The sequence below is a fragment of the Odocoileus virginianus genome, chromosome 17 (assembly GCF_023699985.2).
Source record: "Odocoileus virginianus isolate 20LAN1187 ecotype Illinois chromosome 17, Ovbor_1.2, whole genome shotgun sequence".
In the NCBI taxonomy this organism is placed as follows: domain Eukaryota; kingdom Metazoa; phylum Chordata; class Mammalia; order Artiodactyla; family Cervidae; genus Odocoileus; species Odocoileus virginianus.
The window spans coordinates 39,370,849-39,393,265 of NC_069690.1; the positions used below are offsets into that span (position 1 = coordinate 39,370,849).

The 22,417-nt window shown below is 37.7% G+C and overlaps 1 protein-coding gene and 1 pseudogene across 1 annotated transcript; one reads left to right on the top strand and one right to left on the bottom strand.

Annotated features, from left to right (window-relative positions):
- Positions 1 to 4,090: 4,090 nt before the first annotated feature.
- Positions 4,091 to 10,870, bottom strand: KRT39 (keratin 39). Its single transcript, XM_070478424.1, has 7 exons — positions 10,333 to 10,870; positions 9,387 to 9,469; positions 8,476 to 8,632; positions 7,605 to 7,766; positions 7,364 to 7,489; positions 5,808 to 6,028; positions 4,091 to 4,408 (listed from the first exon to the last, which is right to left on the bottom strand). Exons 1-7 carry the CDS (start codon positions 10,771 to 10,773, stop codon positions 4,147 to 4,149), a joined length of 1,452 nt encoding a protein of 483 aa, XP_070334525.1. The 5' UTR covers positions 10,774 to 10,870; the 3' UTR covers positions 4,091 to 4,146.
- A 5,183-nt stretch (positions 10,871 to 16,053) lies between these two features.
- LOC110141022 (bax inhibitor 1 pseudogene) lies at positions 16,054 to 16,939 on the top strand (annotated as a pseudogene).
- Positions 16,940 to 22,417: the final 5,478 nt, after the last annotated feature.

The following is a 22,417-nucleotide window of genomic DNA, read 5'->3' on the forward strand; positions in this document are numbered from 1 at the left end:
TTAAATTAGTTAATAACACTTATTAACAGATTTATTATTGATGAACCCCATTGTATAAAAAGGTGGATGGATATGTGGAGAAGGAGCTGTCTGCAAGTATGGTCATCTAGCAAGCTCATATCAGAACCTAAAAGAAAGCCCCTGCCAAAGGTATCACGTCATTCAGAACTTTAAACCAAAACGCACTTGTCAGATAGAAAGCAGAGGCTTTTAGTTCAGCGTACATGCTTCAGCTGAGGATATTTGTTTAAATTTGCATTTTTGGGTCCCACACCTGGAGATGCTAATTCAGGAGGTCTGGGATAGGGCCCCCAAATTTGAATTTTACAAGCTCTCCCGGGGATCTAGACGTAGATATTTTCTAGGTCAACTAGAGAATTCCTGGTGGAAAGTAATGCAAGAGGTTATCACTATCCCAGTTCTTGGGGAAATTATTTTAGGCTGCTTCTTCTAATTAGAAATTTCTGTTAGTAATGGCAGTGTTGATAATAATACCAACTAACATTTACTGAATACATGCTATTCATCAGCTACTCCTCTAAGCACTTTACATGCTCTAGTTCATTTAATGCTCAGAATGATCTGGTGGTATGTACTGCTAATACCCCCATTTCACAGATAGGGAAAGTGAGGTACAGGGTCAATAAACAGTCTGAGGTCTCCCAGTGAGGAATCAGAGGTGGGATTTGAACTCAGACTCCAGAGAACATGCTGTTTCCTGATTTATGATTGACTTTTGAGCTGTGCTAAAGTTAAACTTTAAAAATTTTTTATTTTGTTGAAGGATAGTTGGTTCAAAATGTTGTGTCAGTTTCAGGTGTGCAGCAAAGTGATTCATTTATGCATAGATATGGATTTATTTTTTTCAGATTATTTTTCCTTATAGGTTGTTACAAAATACTGACTGTAGCTCCCTGTGCTATACAGTAGGTCCTTGCTGGTTATTCTATATATAGTAGTATGTATCTATTAATTAAAAACTCCTAGTTTATTTCTCCTCCCTTCTCCTCCTTTGGTAGCCACAAGTTTTTTTTTTTTTTTTAATTGAATCCCTCCTTTTCCTCTCCTTTAGACCCTTATATACGGTACTCCTGGCCTACACCTAATAAAAAACCCTTTAACTCCCTCCTGTGGCTGTATAGGATATTAATTTAGCTTCTTGGGAAAAGTCCAGACCCGCTTATCACCTTTAAAAGGTTTGGCCACTCATATCCAAAGTCCAGTAGATAGTTTTGTCTTCCCTTATATAGAGAAACTCTTAAGAAATCCATTATTTGTTGAGTGGTCAAACCCCCTCTTCACCACGCAGTTTATAATAATTTACTTCGATCATGGAAGGCATGTGGGAGACTTTGCTCTGAGCAGAAGGAAGATGTCCTATTTCTGGGAAAAGTTGACAAGGGCATTGCTGTAGCAGCCCAAGGTTTCTCTGAATCCAGCAAGGCTCCTAAACTCTGAGTCTTGTTGGAATTAAACCTCAAAGCAGACCGTGCAGCTCTGATCTTTCCTTAGTTGGTTTCCCAGTTAGTGTTGATAGTGTGTACAGGGTTCACTGGGGACTATCTCTGAACCAGACACAGAGGAAGAAGGTATGGAAGGAAATGACATATGCCTAGATTTCAGTATAAGGAATAAAAACTCCCTTCTGCACAGCGTTTTACAGCTTACAAGATCCTTTCACCATCATTATCTCCTTTTAAAAAAATTTATGGCACATTTTATTGAATATCAATGTTGCCACTATTTGCATAAGACATAAGTCCCCATCACCATGGAGTATTTAGTGAGGTCAGAGAGGAGGGAGCTTCCCCTGGAATCTTATAAGATTTCAATTTTAATGAATTTTGGAAAAATCACTGATTATAAGGGTCATAGACCACTTGCATGGACTAAAGTTATGTTGATCACAAGATTGTTAAGGTGATTTTCATTAAAAGGTGATTTTCATCATTATCTCCATTAATCTTCCCAGCTGTGCAACAGACGGGGCCCAAGTTATTATGTCCTTTTTGTTCAAGGGCACACACACACACACACACACACACACACACACACACACAAGCTGATTTAAAACTCTGTCCTGGAGTTTCTGAGTCTAAACTGTATGCTCTTCTCATTTCCATCCTTAAGTCTGAGATAGAATGCAAGGAAGTGATGATCAGGGGTAATTTGAGCATTCAGAGTTAAAAGAGTTTATTGATAGAAAAGAGATCCCTCTGGGAGTTCTGCAATCCATTTGCTTAGTGTAATTTGCTACTTGTTTGGAGGAAGTGTAGGGCTAAACTGTGAGCTAAACAATGCTTTCATCTTTGATGTGGCCACAGCCATCAACTGATACCTGATACGTGGGCTAAGACTTCAAAAATGTTTTATTGAGTAGAACTGTGGGCATGATCACAGGAGATCTTATTTTATTCTTTTTATCCTTCAAAGCCAAACACTCAAAATTAAAACTTCAAAATCATGACTGGAGAACTAAATTCATGGAGAAAGAATTTTAACATGAGAAAAGAATGATAAATTAGTTCTAGGGCTTATATAAAAATAACACTTGTATAGTACTTATCAGCATACAGAGCAGCATCGCATAGAAACTTCATCTGATCACCACAACACACTGTGAAGTAGGCATGAATCTCATTTAACAAACAAGGAAATTAAATTTGATGGCGGCTTAAGATTTGCCAGGCTCATGGTTAGGAAGTGGCAAGTACAGGACTTCAGGACTTTTGACTTAACATTCTGTGTGTGGGTTGGAATTATTTACTGAAACCTCTGGAAAGGTAAAAAAAAATTTTGTACAGACTGATTTAAACACTCTGAGACCCTACTGTAAGAAGTTCTGATAATGGCTGGTACCTAAATGGTGCTTTCTCACATTGGGACTGCTTGCAAGCAGGAATTATTCTTGATTGCTTCTATGCAAAGTTGGTTGCTATTGAGTCCATTTTTCTATTCTGATAGATTGAAGTAGGCATCTAAGTTATTTTTTCATGGCACCTGTCACAGGGAGATAGAGGAGCAGGGTAATGTCTTGAGATTTCCAGCTACATGTCCTTTGTCAAACAATCAGAACTAAAGCCCATTCCCTAAAGAACAGAAAGAGAAATAGCAAACATTTAATGAAAGGATCCAAGATATTTCTTCAAAATGCTCTGGATTCACACCTCACAATGATTCCTGATTCTTGATGAAAATATTTGGAGAGCCTGATAATTTACAACGTTTTGGAGAATGTGTACATCTTTAAAAGTATTTTTGTGCTTGGCACTTCCCTGGCAGTCTGGTAGTGAAGACTCGGTGCTTCCAATGCAGAGGGGGTGGGTTCTATCCTTAGTCCAGGGACTAAGATATTGCATGCCGTGCAGACAGACAAAATACATACAACAAAATACATACACACAAACAAAAATAAAAATGAGGAAAAGCTCCAGTCTTCATCTAGAAGGGGTGCAGAGAGAACAAAGAAAGGGAGATAAAGGACTTGAATTTCCTCAAACCCATGAGTTGTAAAACTTAAGATTCAACAAGTCCAAAAAATCTTGAGCATAATAAATAAAATAAGTAAAAAATTAAAAAAAAAACCTGAGAGCAGGCAGAGTGTGTACGTGTGGATAAACAGTCATTGAGAAAACAGAGGTGAATAGGATTCAGACTCATGACTATTCAAGGAAACTAAGTATTAAAGACTTTTCTCTGTTTATGCCATCCCCACATAAGCTTCTTTCTATATACAAAGAAGGAGTTTAGAAGGGAAGATTTTAACTTTTCACCTTCATGTTCTGTGGCCAAAAACAACCCTCAAACTTGTCAGACTGGCTCTGGAGAGGAACGTAAGTAAACAAGGCCTGAATAAACACAAAAGAACCTGCCCATCACCTGTGGAGTCAGGTAATGTAGGTCACCTTGTCACACCTACATATCAGTGCCTGACCTTCACATACATGGGAAATGTGCTTCCAGAGAAATGTCATTTATTGTCATGTTGGTGGCAATGACTTAGAGCAGAATAAAAGATCTTATATCTAGCAATGGGGACCCATGTAGTAGCAAGAAACCAAGTACCTCAAGGGACTGGGGGTTCTGGCAGAAACAAGGATTGGCCTCTCTTTCATGAATGAGGGTCATTTTTATCACCTTGGGATGTCAGGCTTTGGCAGTTCTGGTGATGAAGCAAGGCTGCACGTGCTCGTGGGAAGAAATGACTTTCCCATCCTTGATCTCCTCAGTGATGGTGCATATTTTAACCAGAATTCTGGGCAGGATGCTGCAGGTACTGCGGGACTCATGTATTCCACAGGAGCCTAAGGATGACATGTGAACTGGGGCTGTGCATTCCATGGTCCTGGCCTTGCTGGATATGCAAGCAGAAGGCTGATGCCTAATGGCACATGGGTGACAGGGAAGCCTAGGAAAAAAACAGAATTTTGGTTGTGATTGAGGGAAGGCAATGGTGGCTATGGAGAAACATCGCAGTGGTTAATTTTTCAATATGTGTTGCTCAAAACAAGTACTTCCTAATACTTGTTTATGCATTTTGCACAAGCACCGGTGGAAGAAAAAGAATCAGACCAGATCCATGGGAAAGCAGCATCGTAGGTTTAGACACGTTAGATTATGTAAGCTGCCATTACAGCCAATGCCACGGTGTTGGATGAACAGGCCAGGCGTCCAAGACTGGGGTGGAGCCCAGGTCTGTCATTTGCCAGCTGGTGACCTCAGATAAGTCAGTTAACCCTCCTGAGCTTTAGTTTTTCATCTGTAGAATGGATAGAGCGGGAACTCAACAGTGAGAAGGGACAAGTCAGAGGGCTTACTATCAGAAGAAAGGAAGTTAATCTGCTATTTTTCCTAATAAGAGTGTTAGTCACAGTACTTTTGGTGACCGATCTCCATCTATGGAAGAGTTCTCAATGCTTCATCCAAGATCTCTGAAGTACCATCTGGGTGTCTATAAGTGACTAATCTTTAGAGAATTAGAGTTAGGAGGAGTTACAAGTGAGAACTCTTTAAGAAAGCATCATGTTTCTTTGATGGATGATTCAAGGTATTTTGGTATATTATAGCTCCTAAGAGTGATCACATACGTGAACATTGTGCTAATATAATGTGGACATGCCAGTGAAAAGATTGCTGTGAACAGAGTTCACTGATTGTTTTGGGGAAGGAAGTCTCCTTAGCAGTTATAAACTAAGTCTGCATTTGGGGCATTAGTTTGGACGGAGTTGATTCAAAGAGCTCATACTCCTTATCAGTTCTTTATGAGTTGATTAGCTTCTTATCATTAACAAAATTACAACTTCTATAAAAGATGCTGATACACACATGTGTACATGCTGCTCTTGGCCATCAAGGGCAAGTGACTGGACAAGGCTAGGAGTTTCATCCTGAGCATAATATTTCTCTTCAGGGAACATGGTTGTCCTATTTGATCTCATGACAGTCAGATTTTAATCTCAGTAGGGGAAAAAATCTGTAAATCACCAGGAATGTTCATCTTTGGGGAAACTATTTTTTCCACCTAGTAATTTTTAAGACTTTAAGAAGCTAGCCAGCCTGTAGGGAATCAATCTGGAGCACTGGCTCTTCAAAAACAGTGCAGTTCAGCTCACCCCTCAAATTTGGCCTAGGTTACGATTGTAGGCCTCCAAATGGCACAGCTCAAGAGAGAGTGGATGGACTGTTTCAGCTGAAGCTCCCCATCACTGACAAGAAGACCAAGGTGACTGTTCCCCGTTGCTGGTGGCAGCACACACATGTGTGTGTTTGAAACTTTTTCTTGCAAAAACTGCTTTTATTTTACGTACTTGCAATCTGAGCTCTCCAGAAGGCTTTGGTATGTGGCAATCTCACACTCCAGTCGGGACTTGACATCTAGCAGAATCTCGTATTCTCGGTTCTGTCTTTCCAGGGCCACCCGGACCTCTGCCAGCTGAGCTTCTAGGTTATCGATCAGATACTGGATCTGGGCCAGCAAGGCTGCGTAGCGGGCTTCCGTTTCTGTCAGGGCACATTCCTGGGAATCTCTCTATCATAGAGGAGGACAGGAGAATTTCTAATGATGACTCCTTTAAACCCAAGTCATTTGTGATCAGCATCATTTTAAACAGTACTTTTTTTTTTTTTATGACAGGTACTAATGACTCTCCAAGCTCTCTTATTACTTCCTAACCAAACAAATCTAAAAATAAAATTATCAACTATGTTAAAGCTCACTTTTCTTTGTCTTTTTTCTTTGGGCATCTCTTTAAATAATTATCTTCCTCTTCCTTAATCACCTGACAATCTCCTGCCACATTCTCCTACCTAAAACAGAAAAAGATTCCAACATATTTTAGGTGTTAAAAACGCATTACCATGGCACCTCGTTTTATGAGGATTTGTACCTTAAAAAGGAGAAAAAGGAAGTGAGCAGCAGTTAGCCGTAGACAATTCCTTCACTGGAGCAATTCCTTTGCATGTAAAATATGAGAGTTGAACCTTTGGTAATTAAAGTTCTTCCCTGATCTATCATTCTGTATGACTATATATAATGGGATTTTAGTTTTCAATAACATATGACTTGCATGATGATTCCAATTTTTACAGATGAGAAAACCAAGGCTCAGGAATTTAAGTGAGTTGACTAGCTGGTGACAAAACCAGCTTTGGGGCAAGGTCTTCCTAATACCTTTCATACCAAAGCATTTAAATAATTTCCTACTTCAGAGAGGTTGTAGAATGAGGAAAAGTGGTTCCAGTTTTGGAACCTGCATTCTGGCTCAGACTTGAATTTCTTTTGTGACTTTTGACAAGTTACTTAATGCCTCAGGAGCTCATATCTCCATCTACAAAATGAGTGAGATGAAACTTATCTTGGATTTGACTTGGTAAAGCCACCTTAGCTCTCTGAGCCTCATCTGTAAAATTGGCTTAATAATTATGCCACTTCCTTCATAAGATTATTTTAATAAATTTGAAAGTTTGTAAGAGTGTTTTGCATATAATAAAATGCTCTTACAGAGTTTCCCAAAGTGTACTCCAGGGATTATCATTGCTGTGAGATGCTCTTTAAAAGGAAAAGGAGTCCATGATCAAATGAGTTCTAAAATGCTTAATACTATACATCCCTTTCTTGTTGATTCATGGTGAACATCAGCTTACTGAAGGCCTGTAAGAAGGTATCCTGTTTTACCTTTGTTTAATCCAGGATTTCTCTGGCTTATTTGATCACAAAATCTTTTTTTTTTTTTTTACCGCAGACCCTTTAGGAAACAGAGGAACTATTGTTCTAAGGGACACACTTTGGTAAACACAGCACCACACAGATGTCAGGGACTATTGCCATCACTGCTGTGCTAGGTTTGGTCAATGTTTCGGGTACCATTCGGTGCTGGGCCTGCAGTTCAATCTCCAGAGCATTCATGGTGCGTCTCAGTTCAATGATCTCCTTCTGGTAGCACTGCTGTTGCTGAGTGCTGGTCACCACCTGCTGGTTCAGCTCCTCCATCTGAAACACAGTCAAAGGCCATCAAAGGATATCATGAAGGGAAAACTTGACTGTGTTTCAAGGGCCCCTGGAAATAGGGTCAACTTTTTGTTTTTGAATTTTCTACCCTCCCTACCTGTGTGTTGAACCACTCTTCCACATCTTTGCGGTTTGTCTCCATGATGGACTCATATTGACATCTCATTTCTTGTAGAACCTGGTTTAGGTCAACAGAAGGGGCACTGGTCACTTCAATGTTGAGTCTGTCCCCAAGCTGGCTCTGTAAGGAACTGATTTCCTATGGAAAGAAAAGAATGTGAAGTCACTTGATGAATAGATGCCCCTCTTGTGTTCTTGTTTCAGTCTAACAGTGATAATTTAGCTTAATTTCATCTGAAAGAAAGTCCACAATAAAGGAATACATGATTTACAGGTGCTATTGTATGGCAAAAACCTCTACAAAATTGTAATTAGCCTCCAATTAAAATAAATAAATTAAAAAAAAACATGTTATGACAAGGCTATTTCAAATATGACTGTGTGTTCAAGTATGTGCAATGTTACAAGGAATTAACTAGCAAGATCAGGATTTAAAAGAATTTAGATAATTTCCATGGGTACTGGGTGAAGTGACATAGAGGTAGAATTTATAATGAGAGATCATAGTCTTTATGATGCCAATATGTCCTTATGCCAATATTGGCTTACACCAATTGTGGCAGAATTTGGTGCAGAGATGCCTATAAAAATATGGGAAACCTGTGAGCACAGGAAAATTGGGTTGTTTCCTTTTCCTGGAAAAATTGGAGAGGACAGTGGAGGCTTCAGATATTGTGTTATAGGCAACAGATTAGAAACACATTGAATCAATGGAAGTAGTAGTAGGTATAATCAAGGTAGAACAGAGTAGTGGCTAGTGGGGACAACTTTTGTCAAATTCAACTCAAAAAAATTGATGCTATTTTTAGAGGCTTAGTTTGTAATAACTCTCTTGGTTTTTCTCTAACCTGTTCATGGTCGTTTTTGAGGCAAAGGAGCTCCTCTTTCAGAGACTGGACTTGTGCCTCCAGGTCAGCCTTGCCCAGCGTCAGTGCATTCAGGATCTGCTGTAGGCCATTGGCATCTGCCTCCACTAGCTGGCGTAGGGACACCTCAGCTTCATACCTATAAAAATGAGACATGAAAAGATAGGCATTAAAATGTAGATGGTATAAATCAAGCCAAGCAGAACTTTCTTCTACATTTTTCACTAGGCTTCTCATTTCTTATGTTTCTATCAGAGGTTTTATTCTCTTTAGAGGTGGAATCATTTGAAAACATTGCTACTTAATTATGCAATCCGTGGGTTCCCAAATTATACAGTTATGCAATTATGCAATCCATGGGGTCGCAAAGAGTTGCAAACAGTTGGACATGACTGAGCGACTGAACCCAACTGAACTAAACTTAATTATGATTCCTTAGTTGGCCAGTTATGCTCCCTTGTTATTTAATATGAATGAGCTTATCGTCCTTCTCCTTCCACTAGAAGCAGTGTAGTGTAAGTGCAAAGAGCAAAATTAAGATTTAGTAAGCTTGGGTCCAAGTTTTCATTTTGCCTTGTTCTAGTTGCATGCCTTGGACCCTGTTAAACTTCAGTTTTCTCACCTTAAATAGGGTAGTAATACATTAGCTTTATCTATCTTATTGACTATTGTGCAGGTAATCAGGTGTGTTCATGTTATAAACTGCAGATACTGGATGCATGTGAGTGGTTGTGAATCTAAATCATTTATATTGAGTTTGGAGGTCTTCTTTGGGCTCGTGCTGACATGGTAAGGGCAGGAGAGTCAGTAGACTTGGTGATATCTTATTGGGACTGTGCAGCATCAGACGCAGGGTGAACTCTGTCATGAATGACAGAGTTGGGTGGGCTTACTTGGCTCTCAAGTCATCAGCAGTCAGTTTGGTGTTGTCAATTTGTGAAACCAGTCTGGAATTCTCAGCCTTGGTACACAAGATCTAGAATTAAGAAGTTGCACACACAAATGAGACAAACACCAAGATATCCTCCTTTAAAAGCCTCCAAGGGGCTTTATGTGTGTTTCAGTTAACAGGGGGAGGCTAGTTAGGCTTTTCATAGCTATCCTTAGTATGCTGGGGAACTTTGGGAAGTCAGAGTTTTTTGTTATTTTCCTGAAAGATCAGCAAAAAATTACTTCAACAAAAACTTCTGTAGATGTTTTACTGCTAAAATATAAAGTTCATCCTACATTTTCATAACATACCATGGTCCACTAGAATGTTCATGCTATGAGGGTGAGACATTTAGTTCACCAATATGTTCCCAGAGCCTAGAATAATGTCTGGTACATTGTTGCTGGTGCCAAATAAATATTTTTTTAAAAAAAGTAACAGAAAAAAAAAAAAAACCATGATGTGTAGCAGCAGCATATCATTCAGAATGGGAAATTTAGGCTTGGCATGGGAAGAAACTAGACAATATGGAGATGAAGAAATGAGCATAAAAGGAGAAAAGAGTGACAATGATTGAAAAAAATGGATGAAAGTTAAATCGTTTAGGAACTTGTTTAAACAAAATTCATTTTCTCAGATCCCTGTTTTCTAATTTTTGTTAAGTAAATGGCAGCAGATATTAATATATTTTGGTCATGTGTTATCTGGTTCTAATAGCAGAGTGTAACTCTGGAAAATGAAAAGCTGTAAAACTAAATATTGCCTCAACAACTTCAGTCAAGAAATTTCCTTATTCTACAAAATATTTTTTAGTATAAAATGAACTAAAATATGAAAGTTTAGCAAATGACTATTGCTTTGAGAACATCAACTCACAATGTGATTATACAAGTTCCTAAGATTCTTACCTTTTGCTGGAGCGCCTCAATGATTGCATAGTAGGATAGGAAGTCAGGACATATGACCGGGAGTTCCTTGTTACATTCTTCCTGGATTTTACACTCCAGGGCGGCGTTCTCTCGTTCCAGCATTCGTACCTTTTCCAGGTAGTTAGCAAGGCGATCGTTCAAGATTTTCATGGTCTCTTTCTCATTACTGTTGATGCCACCATCACACCAGCCACAGTCATCCAGAAAGGGCCAGGTGTTGAAGTTGCTGATTAAGCAGAGAGGTGTGAGAGAAAAGCAAGGAGTGGGTTTGTAGTCCTGGGACTGGAGATTTCTCAGAACATGGCCGGCTGGTTGACAGCTATTGGCTTTAAGACCACTGTGCTGGCAGCTGGTGTTAGGAAGGATGGTTGTTAAATTTGTAATCCCAGAACAGCTTTGGCATGGTGTTGCGGAAGACATAGTCACTGTACTGCCCTTGGTACCCAGAATGTGTGCCCAGCTTCGGTTGATTTCAAAGTTTATGGTCTCCGGGATTCAAAGCTCAAGGCAACCACGACTGAGTCTAAATTCCAAGCCTCTTGACTTTTTCCTCTTTGAAGTACTTATATAGCCTTTGCTCTAGGTGGTGTCACAGTAGGCAGGAAGTTTTCCTTTCTAATGTTTATATATCAAATCCCACAGGAACATCTCATTAGTCTCCTTTTTACTTGCCTGAGAAGAGCTACTTGTCTCATAAAAATGTGTACTTAGGCAGTTACTAAGTTATTACCCATCACAACTACTACTTATCATTGGATTCAGAGCTTCACCTTATGTCTTCAAAAGGATCTGTCGTTATGGTTCTAACAGCATCCATTATTAAGCAAGTGTGAGTATGTTAAGTTCATTAAGTCCTTGTTGACCTCTTCCCATGGCATTAAGCTTGGTCAGGAATGAGTCCATCCTTCTTTTCCTTTCTTCTCTAAAAAGGGGAAACTATTGATATCTAATAATTATTGGTGAACTTAGAAATCAGTATTTTATTTTGGTATGTCCAACAGAATTTCCCATTTTCATTGTTCAGACATGTTGGTCTTAAGACTCTAAGTAATTGCTGGATTTCTGTTTTAGATTTCCAGGTTGGGTTTGATTGCTAATAAGAAATTCCTTGGAAAACAAGTTGGTTACCTTTTGAGTTTCCAAAACTCACACTTTTATTTTTTTTTCCATTTATTTTTATTAGTTGGAGGCTAATTACTTTACAACATTGCAGTGGTTTTTGCAATATATTGAAATGAATTAGCTATGGATTTACATGTATTCCCCATCCCGGTCCCCCCTCCCACCTCCCTCTCCACCCGATCCCTCTGGGTCTTCCCAGTGCACCAGGCCTGAGCACTTGTCTCATGCATCCAACCTGGTGATCTGTTTCACCCTAGATAATATACATGTTTCGATGCTGTTCTCTTGAAACATCCCACCCTCGCCTTCTCCCACAGAGTCCACAAGTCTGTTCTATACATCTGAGTCTCTTTTTCTGTTTTGCATATAGGGTTATTGTTACCATCTTTCTAAATTCCATATATATGTGTTAGTATACTGTAATGGTCTTTATCTTTCTGGCTTACTTCGCTCTGTATCATGGGTTCCAGTTTCATCCATCTCACTAGAACTGATTCAAATGAATTCTTTTTAATGGCTGAGTAATATTCCATGGTGTATATGTACCACAGCTTCCTCATCCATTCGTCTGCTGATGGGCATCTAGGTTGCTTCCATGTCCTGGCTATTATAAACAGTGCTGCGATGAACATTGGGGTGCACGAGTCTCTTTCAGATCTGGTTTCCTCGGTGTGTATGCCCAGAAGTGGGATTGCTGGGTCATATGGCAGTTCTATTTCCAGCTTTTTAAGAAATCCCCACACTGTTTTCCATAGTGGCTGTACTAATTTGCATTCCCACCAACAGTGTAAGAGGGTTCCCTTTTCTCCACACCCTCTCCAGCATTTATTGCTTGTAGACTTTTGGATAGCAGCCATCCTGACTGGCGTGTAATGGTACCTCATTGTGGTTTTGATTTGCATTTCTCTGATAATGAGTGATGTTGAGCATCTTTTCATGTGTTTTTTTGCCATCTGTATGTCTTCCTTGGAGAAATGTCTGTTTAGTTCTTTGGCCCATTTTTTGATTGGGTCATTTATTTTTCTGGAGTTGAGCTGGAGGAGTTGCTTGTATATTTTTGAGATTAATCCTTTGTCTGTTGCTTCGTTTGCTATTATTTTCTCCCAATCTGAGGGCTGTCTTTTCACCTTGCTTATAGTTTCCTTTGTTGTGCAAAAGCTTTCAAGTTTCATTAGGTCCCATTTGTTTATTTTTGCTTTTGTTTCTAAAATTCTGGGATGTGGGTCATAGAGGATCCTGCTGTGATTTATGTCGGAGAGTGTTTTGCCTATGTTCTCCTCTAGGAGTTTTATAGTTTCTGGTCTTACATTTGGATCTTTAATCCATTTTGAGCTTATTTTTGCATATGGTGTTAGAAAGTGTTCTAGTTTCATTCTTTTACAGGTGGTTGACCAGTTTTCCCAGCACCACTTGTTAAAGAGGTTGTCTTTTTTCCATTGTATATCCTTGCCTCCTTTGTCAAAGATAAGGTGACCATAGGTTCGTGGATTTATCTCTGGGCTTTCTATTCTGTTCCATTGATCTATATTTCTGTCTTTGTGCCAGTACCATACTGTCTTGATGACTGTGGCTTTGTAGTATAGTCTGAAGTCAGGCAGGTTGATTCCTCCAGTTCCATTCTTCTTTCTCAAGGTTACTTTGGCTATTCGAGGTTTTTTTGCATTTCCACACAAATTGTGAAATTATTTGTTCTAGTTCTGTGAAAAATACCATTGGTAGTTTGATAGGGATTGCATTGAATCTATAGATTACTTTGGGTAGTATAGGCATTTTGACAATATTGATTCTTCCAATCCATGAACACGGTATATTTCTCCATCTGTTTGTGTCCTCTTTGATTTCTTTCATCAGTGTTTTATAGTTTTCTATGTATAGGTCTTTTGTTTCTTTAGGTAGATATACTCCTAAGTATTTTATTCTTTTTGTTGCAATGGTGAATGGTATCATTTCCTTAATTTCTCTTTCTGTTTTCTCATTGTTAGTGTATAGGAATGCAAGAGATTTCTGTGTGTTAATTTTATATCCTGCAACTTTACTGTATTTGTTGATTAGCTCTAGTAATTTTCTGGTAGAGTCTTTAGGGTTTTCTATGTAGAGGATCATGTCATCTGCAAACAGAGAGAGTTTCACTTCTTCTTTTCCTATCTGCATTCCTTTTACTTCTTTTTCTGCCCTGATTGCTGTGGCCAACACTTCCAAAACTATGTTGAATAGTAGTGGTGAGAGTGGGCACCCTTGTCTTGTTCCTAATTTCAGGGGAAATGCTTTCAATTTTTCACCATTGAGGGTGATGCTTGCTGTGGGTTTGTCATATATAGCTTTTATTATGTTGAGGTATGTTCCTTCTATTCCTGCTTTCTGGAGAGTTTTAATCATAAATGGATGTTGAATTTTGTCAAAGGCTTTTTCTGCATCTATTGAGATAATCATATGGTTTTTATCTTTCAATTTGTTAATGTGGTGTATTACATTGATTGATTTGCGGATATTAAAGAATCCTTGCATTCCTTGGATAAAGCCCACTTGGTCACGGTGTATGATTTTTTTAAGATGTTGTTGGATCCTGTTTGCTAGAATTTTGTTAAGGATTTTTGCATCTATGTTCATCAGTGATATTGGCCTGTAGTTTTCTTTTTTTGTGGCATCTTTGTCTGGTTTTGGAATTAGGGTGGTGGTGGCCTCATAGAATGAGTTTGGAAGTTTACCTTCTTCTGCAATTTTCTGGAAGAGTTTGGTAAGATAGGTGTTAGCTCTTCTCTAAATTTTTGGTAGAATTCAGCTGTGAAGCCATCTGGTCCTGGGCTTTTGTTTGCTGGAAGATTTCTGATTACAGTTTCGATTTCCTTGCTTGTGATGGGTTTGTTAAGATCTTCTATTTCTTCCTGGTTCAGTTTTGGAAAGTTATACTTCTCTAAGAACTTGTCCATTTCATCTAAGTTGTCCATTTTATTGGCATAGAGCTGCTGGTAGTAGTCTCTTATGATCCTTTGTATTTCAGTGTTGTCTGTTGTGATCTCTCCATTTTCGTTTCTAATTTTGTTAATTTGGTTCTTCTCCCTTTGTTTCTTAATGAGTCTTGCTAATGGTTTGTCAATTTTGTTTATTTTTTCAAAAAACCAGCTTTTAGCTTTGTTGATTTTTGCTATGGTCTCTTTAGTTTGTTTTGCACTTATTTCTGCCCTAATTTTTAAGATTTCTTTCCTTGTACTAATCCTGGGGTTCTTCATTTCTTCCTTCTCTAGTTGCTTTAGGTGTAGAGTTAGGTTATTTATTTGACTTTGTTCTTGTTTCTTGAGGTAGGCCTGTAATGCTATGAATCTTCCCCTTAGCACTGCTTTTACAGTGTTCCATAGGTTTTGGGTTGTTGTGTTTTCATTTTCATTCATTTCTATGCATATTTTGATTTCTTTTTTGATTTCTTCTATGATTTGTTGGTTATTCAGAAGCGTGTTGTTTAGCCTCCATATGTTTGAATTTTTAATAATTTTTTTCCTGTAATTGAGATCTAATCTTACTGCACTGTGGTCAGAAAAGATGACTGGAATGATTTCAATCTTTTTGAATTTACCAAGACTAGATTTATGGCCCAGGATGTGATCTATTCTGGAGAAGGTTCCGTGTGCACTTGAGAAAAAGGTTAAGTTGATTGTTTTGGGGTGAAACGTCCTATAGATGTCAATTAGGTCTAGCTGGTCCATTGTGTCCTTTAAAGTTTGTTCAAAACTCACACTTTTAGTACTCAGTGTTTGTTGTATTATATTAGCTAAAAATTTGCCATCATGTTGGTTTATGTTTGCTGTTTAAACATGATCTGCTGCAAGATAAGTATGCTCCTTTTCAGGAATACTTAGCATTATTCTTAAGAAATACTTTACTAGGATTTTGCTCTTGATCCTTTCTGGAAGACCTAGGAGAGAATAATCTACTTACCTATTCCAGTTTCTAGAGGCTATCTGTACTCCTTGACTTGCTGGCCCTTCCATCCTCAAACAGCAATAGCCAGTCACGTTTTTCTCATATCGCATCACTCTAACGCTGACTCTTCTGCTCCCATCTTCCACATTTAAGGAAGAACCCTTGTGAATACATTGCACTGATGTAATCTAGGATAATCTTCCTATTTTAAGGTCAGCTGATTAGTAATCTTTCTTCTCTTTTATCACGTAGCCTAACGTATTTGAAGTTTCTGGGATTAAGACATGAACATCTTTAGGGGCTCATTATTCTGCCTAACACACAATGGAAGGGAAAGAATGCAATTTACAGTAGTAGCATAAAATGTAAAATATGGAAGAATAAATTTAGACAGGTATAAGATGATGCTTTTGAAGTGCTGCACTCTTTATACCAGCAAATTTGGAAAACTCATCAGTGGCCACAGAACTGGAAAGGGTCAGTTTTCATTTTAATCCCCAAGAAAAGCAATGCCAAAGAATGTTCAAATTACAGTACAATTGCACTCATTTCACACGCCAGCAAGATTATGCTCAAAATCCTTCAAGCTAGGTTTCAGCAGTACATGAACCGAGAACTTCCACATGTACAAGCTGGATTTAGAAAAGGCAGAGGAGAAGCACATTCGGTGTTAGAAGAGCTGTGTGGGCTTCTGAGAGGCGGGTCAGAAGAGCGGAGGCTGTGTCCCACAGACACTAGCATCATGAATACATTTGATTGGGAGATCAATTATGATGCACTCTTTAAATTTTCCCACATAACCCCCTTGACACAGCAGCACCTGAAGAAGGTCTATGCCCGTTTTGCTCTCTGTATGCTTGTGGTGGCTGCAGGGACTTATGTCCATGTGGTCACCTATTTCATTCAGGCTGGCCTGCTCTCTGCCTTGGGCTCTCTGGGGTGATGATTTGGCTGATGGCAACACCTCACAGCCATGAAACTAAGCAAAAAAGACTGGGACTTCTGGCTGGATTTGCTTTCCTTACAGAAGTTGGCCTGGGCCCTGCTCTGGGCTTGTGCGTTGCCATCAACCCCAGCATCCTTTCCACTTCCTTCATGGGCACAGCAATGATCTTCACTTGCTTCACATTGAGTACACTCTATGCCAGGCACTGTAGCCACATCTTTCTAGGAAGTATCTTGATGTCAGCCATGAGCCTGAATCTTTTCTTTGGATCTATTTGGCTTTTCCAGGCAAACCTCTAAGTGGGGCTGGTGGTCATGTGTGGCTTTGTCCTTTTTGATACTCAACTCATTACTGAAAAGGCTGAAAATGGAGATAAAGATTAAATCTGGCATTGTGTTGACCTCTTCTTAGATTTCCTCTCTTCAGAAAGCTCATGATGATCCTGGCTATGAATGGGAAGAATAAGAAAAAGAAGTGAAGCAGCCATCCAGCCTTCCCCAATTTGACTTCCTTTCCCTCTGCCCTCATTTCCTCTTTGCACACATTATAGTTGGCGTGTTCTGTGATAATGAAAAGCATCAGGAAAAAAAAAAAAAAAGAAAAGACAGAGGAACCAAAGATCAAATTGTCAATATATGCTGGATCATAGATAAAGCAAGGGAATTCCAAAAAAAAAAAAAAAATCTACTTCTGCTTCATTGACTATGCTAAAGCCTTTGACTGTGTGGATTACAACAAACTGTGGAAAATTCTTAATGAGATGAGAATACTAGACAACATGACCGACATGCTGAGAAACCTATATGTAGGATAAAAAGCAGCATTTAGAACTGGACATGGAACAACAAACTGGTTCAAAATTGGGAAAGGAGTACATCAAGGCTGTATATTTTCACCTTGCTTATCTATCTTACATGCAGACTACATCATGCAAAATGCTGGACTGGATGAAGCACAAGTTGGAATCAAGATTGCCGGGAGAAACATTAACAACCTGAGATATGCAGATGACACCACTTTAATGGCAGAAATTGAAGAGGAACTAAAGAGCCTCTTGGTGAAGGTGAAAGAGGAGAGTGAAAAAGCTGGCTTAAAACTCAACAATCAAAAAACGAAGATCTGGCATCTGGTCCCATCACTTCATGGCAAATAGAAGGGGAAAATGTAAACAGTATTAGATTTCATTTTCTTGGGCTCCAAAATCAGTGCTGATGGTGACTGCTGCCATGAAATTAAAAGATGCTTGCTCCTTGGAAGAATAGCTATGACAAACCTGTACAGTGTATTAAAAAGCAGAGACATCACTTTGATCACTTTGCCAACAAAGGTCTGGATAGTCAAAGCTATGATTTTTCCCATAGTCATGTTTGAATGGGGAGTTGGACCATAAAGAAGGCTGAGTGCTGAAGAATTGATGCTTTTGAACTGTGCTGCTGGAGAAGACTCTTGAGAGTCCCTTGGACAGTGAGGAGATCAAACCAGTCCATCCTAAAGGAGATCAACCCTTAATATTCATTAGAAGGGCTGGTGCTGAAGCTGAAGCACCAATACTTTGGCCACCTGGTGTAAAGAGGTGACTCATCAGAAAATACCTTAATACTAGGAAAGCTTGAGGGCAAGAGAAGGGAGGTTGAGATGGTTGGATGGCATCACAGACTCAATGGACATGAGTCTGAGCAAACTCAGGGAGACTGTGCAGGACAGGGCAGCCTGCATGCTGCAGTTCATGGGGTTGCAGAGTCAGACACAACTTAGTGACTGCACAACAACAACAAAGATTTTCAATTGATACCACATAAATACAAGGACTCATAAGTGATTACTATGAACAAGTACACACCAATAAAATGGACAACTTAGAAGGAATGGATATGCTCTAAGAAATGTACAATCTTCCAATACTTAATCAGGAAGAAAGAGAAAATATGAACAGATGATTACCAATAATGAAACTGAATCAATAACACAAAAAACTCACAACAAACAAAAGTCCAGGACAAGATGACTTCGTGGGTGAGTTTTACTATTCTCCTTTTCAAACTTTTCAAAAAATTTGCATAGAAAAGAATGCTTCTGAATTCATTCTACAAGGCCAGCATCACTATGATACAAAAACTAGATGAGATACCACAAGAAAAGGAAAAAGAAAGGACAATATCACTGATGAACACAGATGTAAAAACTCTCAATGAAATATTAGCAAACTGAATTCAACAATACATGAAAAGGATGATATACTACAATCAAATCGGATCTATCTCAGGCATGCAATGGTTCAATATTTATAGGTTAATCAATGTGACACACCACATTAAGAAATTGAAGAATAAAAACTATATGATCACCCCAATAGACAGAGAAAAAGGTTTTGAAAGAATTCATCATCCATTTATTTAAAAACTCTCAACAAAGTGGGTATAGAGGAAACATACCTCAGCAAAAAAAACAGATGATATGTGACAAGCCCACAGTTAACATTATACTTAATGATGAACATTGAAAGTATCTCTTTTAAGATCAGGAATAAGATAAAAGCCCATTCTCACTACTTTTATTCAACATAGTATTGGAAGTCTTAGTTACAATAATTGGAAAAGGAAAAGAAGGAAAAGGAATCCAAATTGGAAAGGAAGAAGTAAAACTGTCACTGTTTGCAGCTGACATGTTTATATATATATATATATATATATATATATAATATAAAATATATATATTATATAATATAATATATATATAATACATATAATACATATATATTATACATACATATACATATATGTATGTATGTATGTATGTATGTATAATATCCTAAAGATGCATCCCAAAGCTATTAGAACTAATGAATGAATTCAGTAAAGTTGCAGATGCAAAATTAATATACAGACATCTGTAGCATTTTTATATACTAATAGCAAACTATCAGAAGGTGAAATTAGGAAAACAATCCTGTTGAAATTACATCAGAAATAATAGAATACCTGGGAATAAATCAGAAAGTGAAAGAACTGTACTCTGAAAACTATAAAACATTGATGAAAGAGCTGAAGACTATGCAAACAAATGGAAATATATACTGTGCTCATGGATTGGAAGACATAAAATAATTAAATTAACTGTACTACCCAAGACAAAGTAGAGGTTTGATGCAATCGCTATATAAATGCCAAAGAAATTTTTCATAGAGCTGAGCAAGTAGTCGTAAATTTTGTATGGAACCACAAAAGACCCCAAATCCTGAATGAAACCTTGAGAAAGAAGAACAAAGCAGTATCACATTCCCTGATTTTAAACCATACTACAAAGCTACAGCAATCAAAACAGTATGTGAAAGTGAAAGTTGCTCAGTCGTGTCCAACTCTTTGTGACCCCATGGACTGTATAGTCCATGGACTTCTCCAGGTCAGAGTACTGGAGTGGGTAGCCCCTTCCTTCTCCAGGAAAGCAGTATAGTACTGAGTTCTCTATTTTGTCCCATGATGTATGTGTCTTTTTTTTTTTTTAAACAGTATAGTACTGGCATAAAAGCAGACATACAGATTTATGGGACAAAATAGAAAGTTCAGAAATAAACCCACATAGATATGGTCAATTAAGAATATAAGAATGAGGAAAAGAATTTCTTCAATTAGTGGTGTTGGGATAACTGGATAGAGCTATGTAAAAGAATGAAAAGAGACCATTTTTTCACACCATATACAAAAATCAACTCAAAATGGATTGAAGACTTAAATGTAAGACTGCAAATCATAAGATTTCTAGAAGAAAATATAGGTAGTATTCTCTCTTTGAAATTGGTCTTATCGATATTTTTTTGTATGTATCTCCTCAGGCAAGGGAAACAAAAGCAAAAATAAGCAAATGAGAACACATCAAACTAAAACCTTTTGTGCAGCAAAGTAAACCATCAGCAAACTGTAAAGGCTGCCTAATGAGTTGGAGAAAAAATTAACAAAAGATATATTTTTAAGAGGTTAATATTCAAAATATAAAAATACTCAGACAAATTGACATTAAAAAACCCAATTAAAAATGGGCAAAGAACCTGAATTGATATTTTTCCAAAGAAGACATACAGATGGTTGACAGACACATGAAAAAAATATTCAACAAAACTAATCATCAGGGAAATGCAAACCAAAATCATAATCAGATACCACCTTGCACCTATCAGAATGCCTATCATCAGAAAGACAACAAATAACGAGTTTTGGGGAGGATATGGAGAAAAAGGATGTGGACAAACAATAAACTGGTTCACCTATTATGGAAAACAGTAGGGAAGTTCCTAAAAAAGATTAAAAATAGAATGCCCTGTGATCCAGAAATTTCATTTCTGCATATTTACCTGAAAGAAACAAAAACAGTAACTCAAAAAGATATAGGCACCCACATTTTCAGTGCAGCATTATTTACAATAACCAAGATAATGGAAGCAACCTAAATGTCCATTGTTAGATGAATGGATAAACAAGATGCAATATTACTCTGCCATAAAAAATGAAATCTTGTCATTTGCAATGACAATTACAATGGATGTAATTCAGAAGGCATTATGCCCAGTGAAATGTCTGAGAAAGACAAATACCATATAATCTCACTTTTATGGTGAGTATAAAAAACAAAGTGAAAAATGAAAATAAAATTACAGATTCAGAGAACAAATAAACTTCCCTTAGTTTATTTTGAGTATTTTCATTACTTTTTTGTTATTGTTAAATCAAGAGGATGCTATATAAAACATCTAGCATAAAATTGTAGGTCTCAAACTTGATTTTTCTTTCAACCTGCATTAACTATTATTATTATTACTGTTAAGTGCTTTATTTCTGGGTTTCTATAAAGGTAGAAATAGAAAATTGAGGAGAAGAACTTCTCTCTAGCTTTCTACTATGTTTTTTTTAAACTCTTAAATTTTGAAACAGTAATAGAGTCACAAGGATTTGTAAAGAAAGTACAAGAGATCCCATACACTCTGGTTTTCTGCAATGGTTATATCTTATTCAACTGTAGTACAGTTGCAAAATCAGGAAGCTGACATTGATATAATGTTTGTGTTTCCCACTATATAATTTTTTTTCACACATGTAGATTCAGGTAACTACCACCCCAATTAAGATATGCAACAATTCAACCAACAAAAATCTCCTTCATGCTACACCTATTTGTTCTCCATCTCTATAATTTTGTCATTTCAAGAATGTCATGTAAATAGAATCATACAGTATCTGACCCTTCAAGATAACCTTTTTTTCACTCAACATAATGACCTTAAGATTCTGAGAACATTTTGGTTGTTTGCAGTTGTTACCTATTATCAATAAAGCTTCTATGAACAATTGTGTATTTTGTTTTGTTTTCAATCCCATTACTTACAATTTACCTATACCATTGTATTTGAAGTGAACTTCTTGTTGAAAGCATAGAATTGTGTCATGCTTTTTCTAATCCATTCTGCCAATCTCTGTCCTTTAATTGATGTATTTAGACCTTTTCTATTTGTTGTAATTATTGATATGGTAGGCTTAAGTCCACACTTCATTTTTTGTTTTCTGTTTGGTCTCTCTGGGTGTTTTCATTTTTCTTTTTCCTGCCTTCCTTGAACATGTTTTAGAATTCCACTTTGATTTACCTATAATGGTTTTAAGTGTATTTCTTTGTATAGCTTTTAAAGTAATGCTCTAGGTATTGCATTATATATGCATATCATCGTCTACTGGACTTGACATTTTGTCAGTTCAAGTGAAGTTTTGAAACCTTACCTCCCTTTACTTCCCTTTATTCTCCTCTTCTTGGAGCTTTTTTTTTTTTTTCCTGTTTGTACCAACTGGTGTTACTGGGTTCTTGGTTTCTCCAGCTCACAATTCCAGGGTACATGAGGCAAAACGAAATGCCAGGGAATTCACCACTTTTTTGTTCCCTGAATAGCAAGGAATTTAGACGGTTTGGCTTCTTCCAACTTTTCAGAGTCTGCTTTTGTTTTATATATGACTTCCAGGGTTTTTAGCCATACTTAGGAAGAGAAATCGGAGAAGGCAGTGGCAACCCACTCCAGTACTCTTGGCTGGAAAATCCCATGGACGG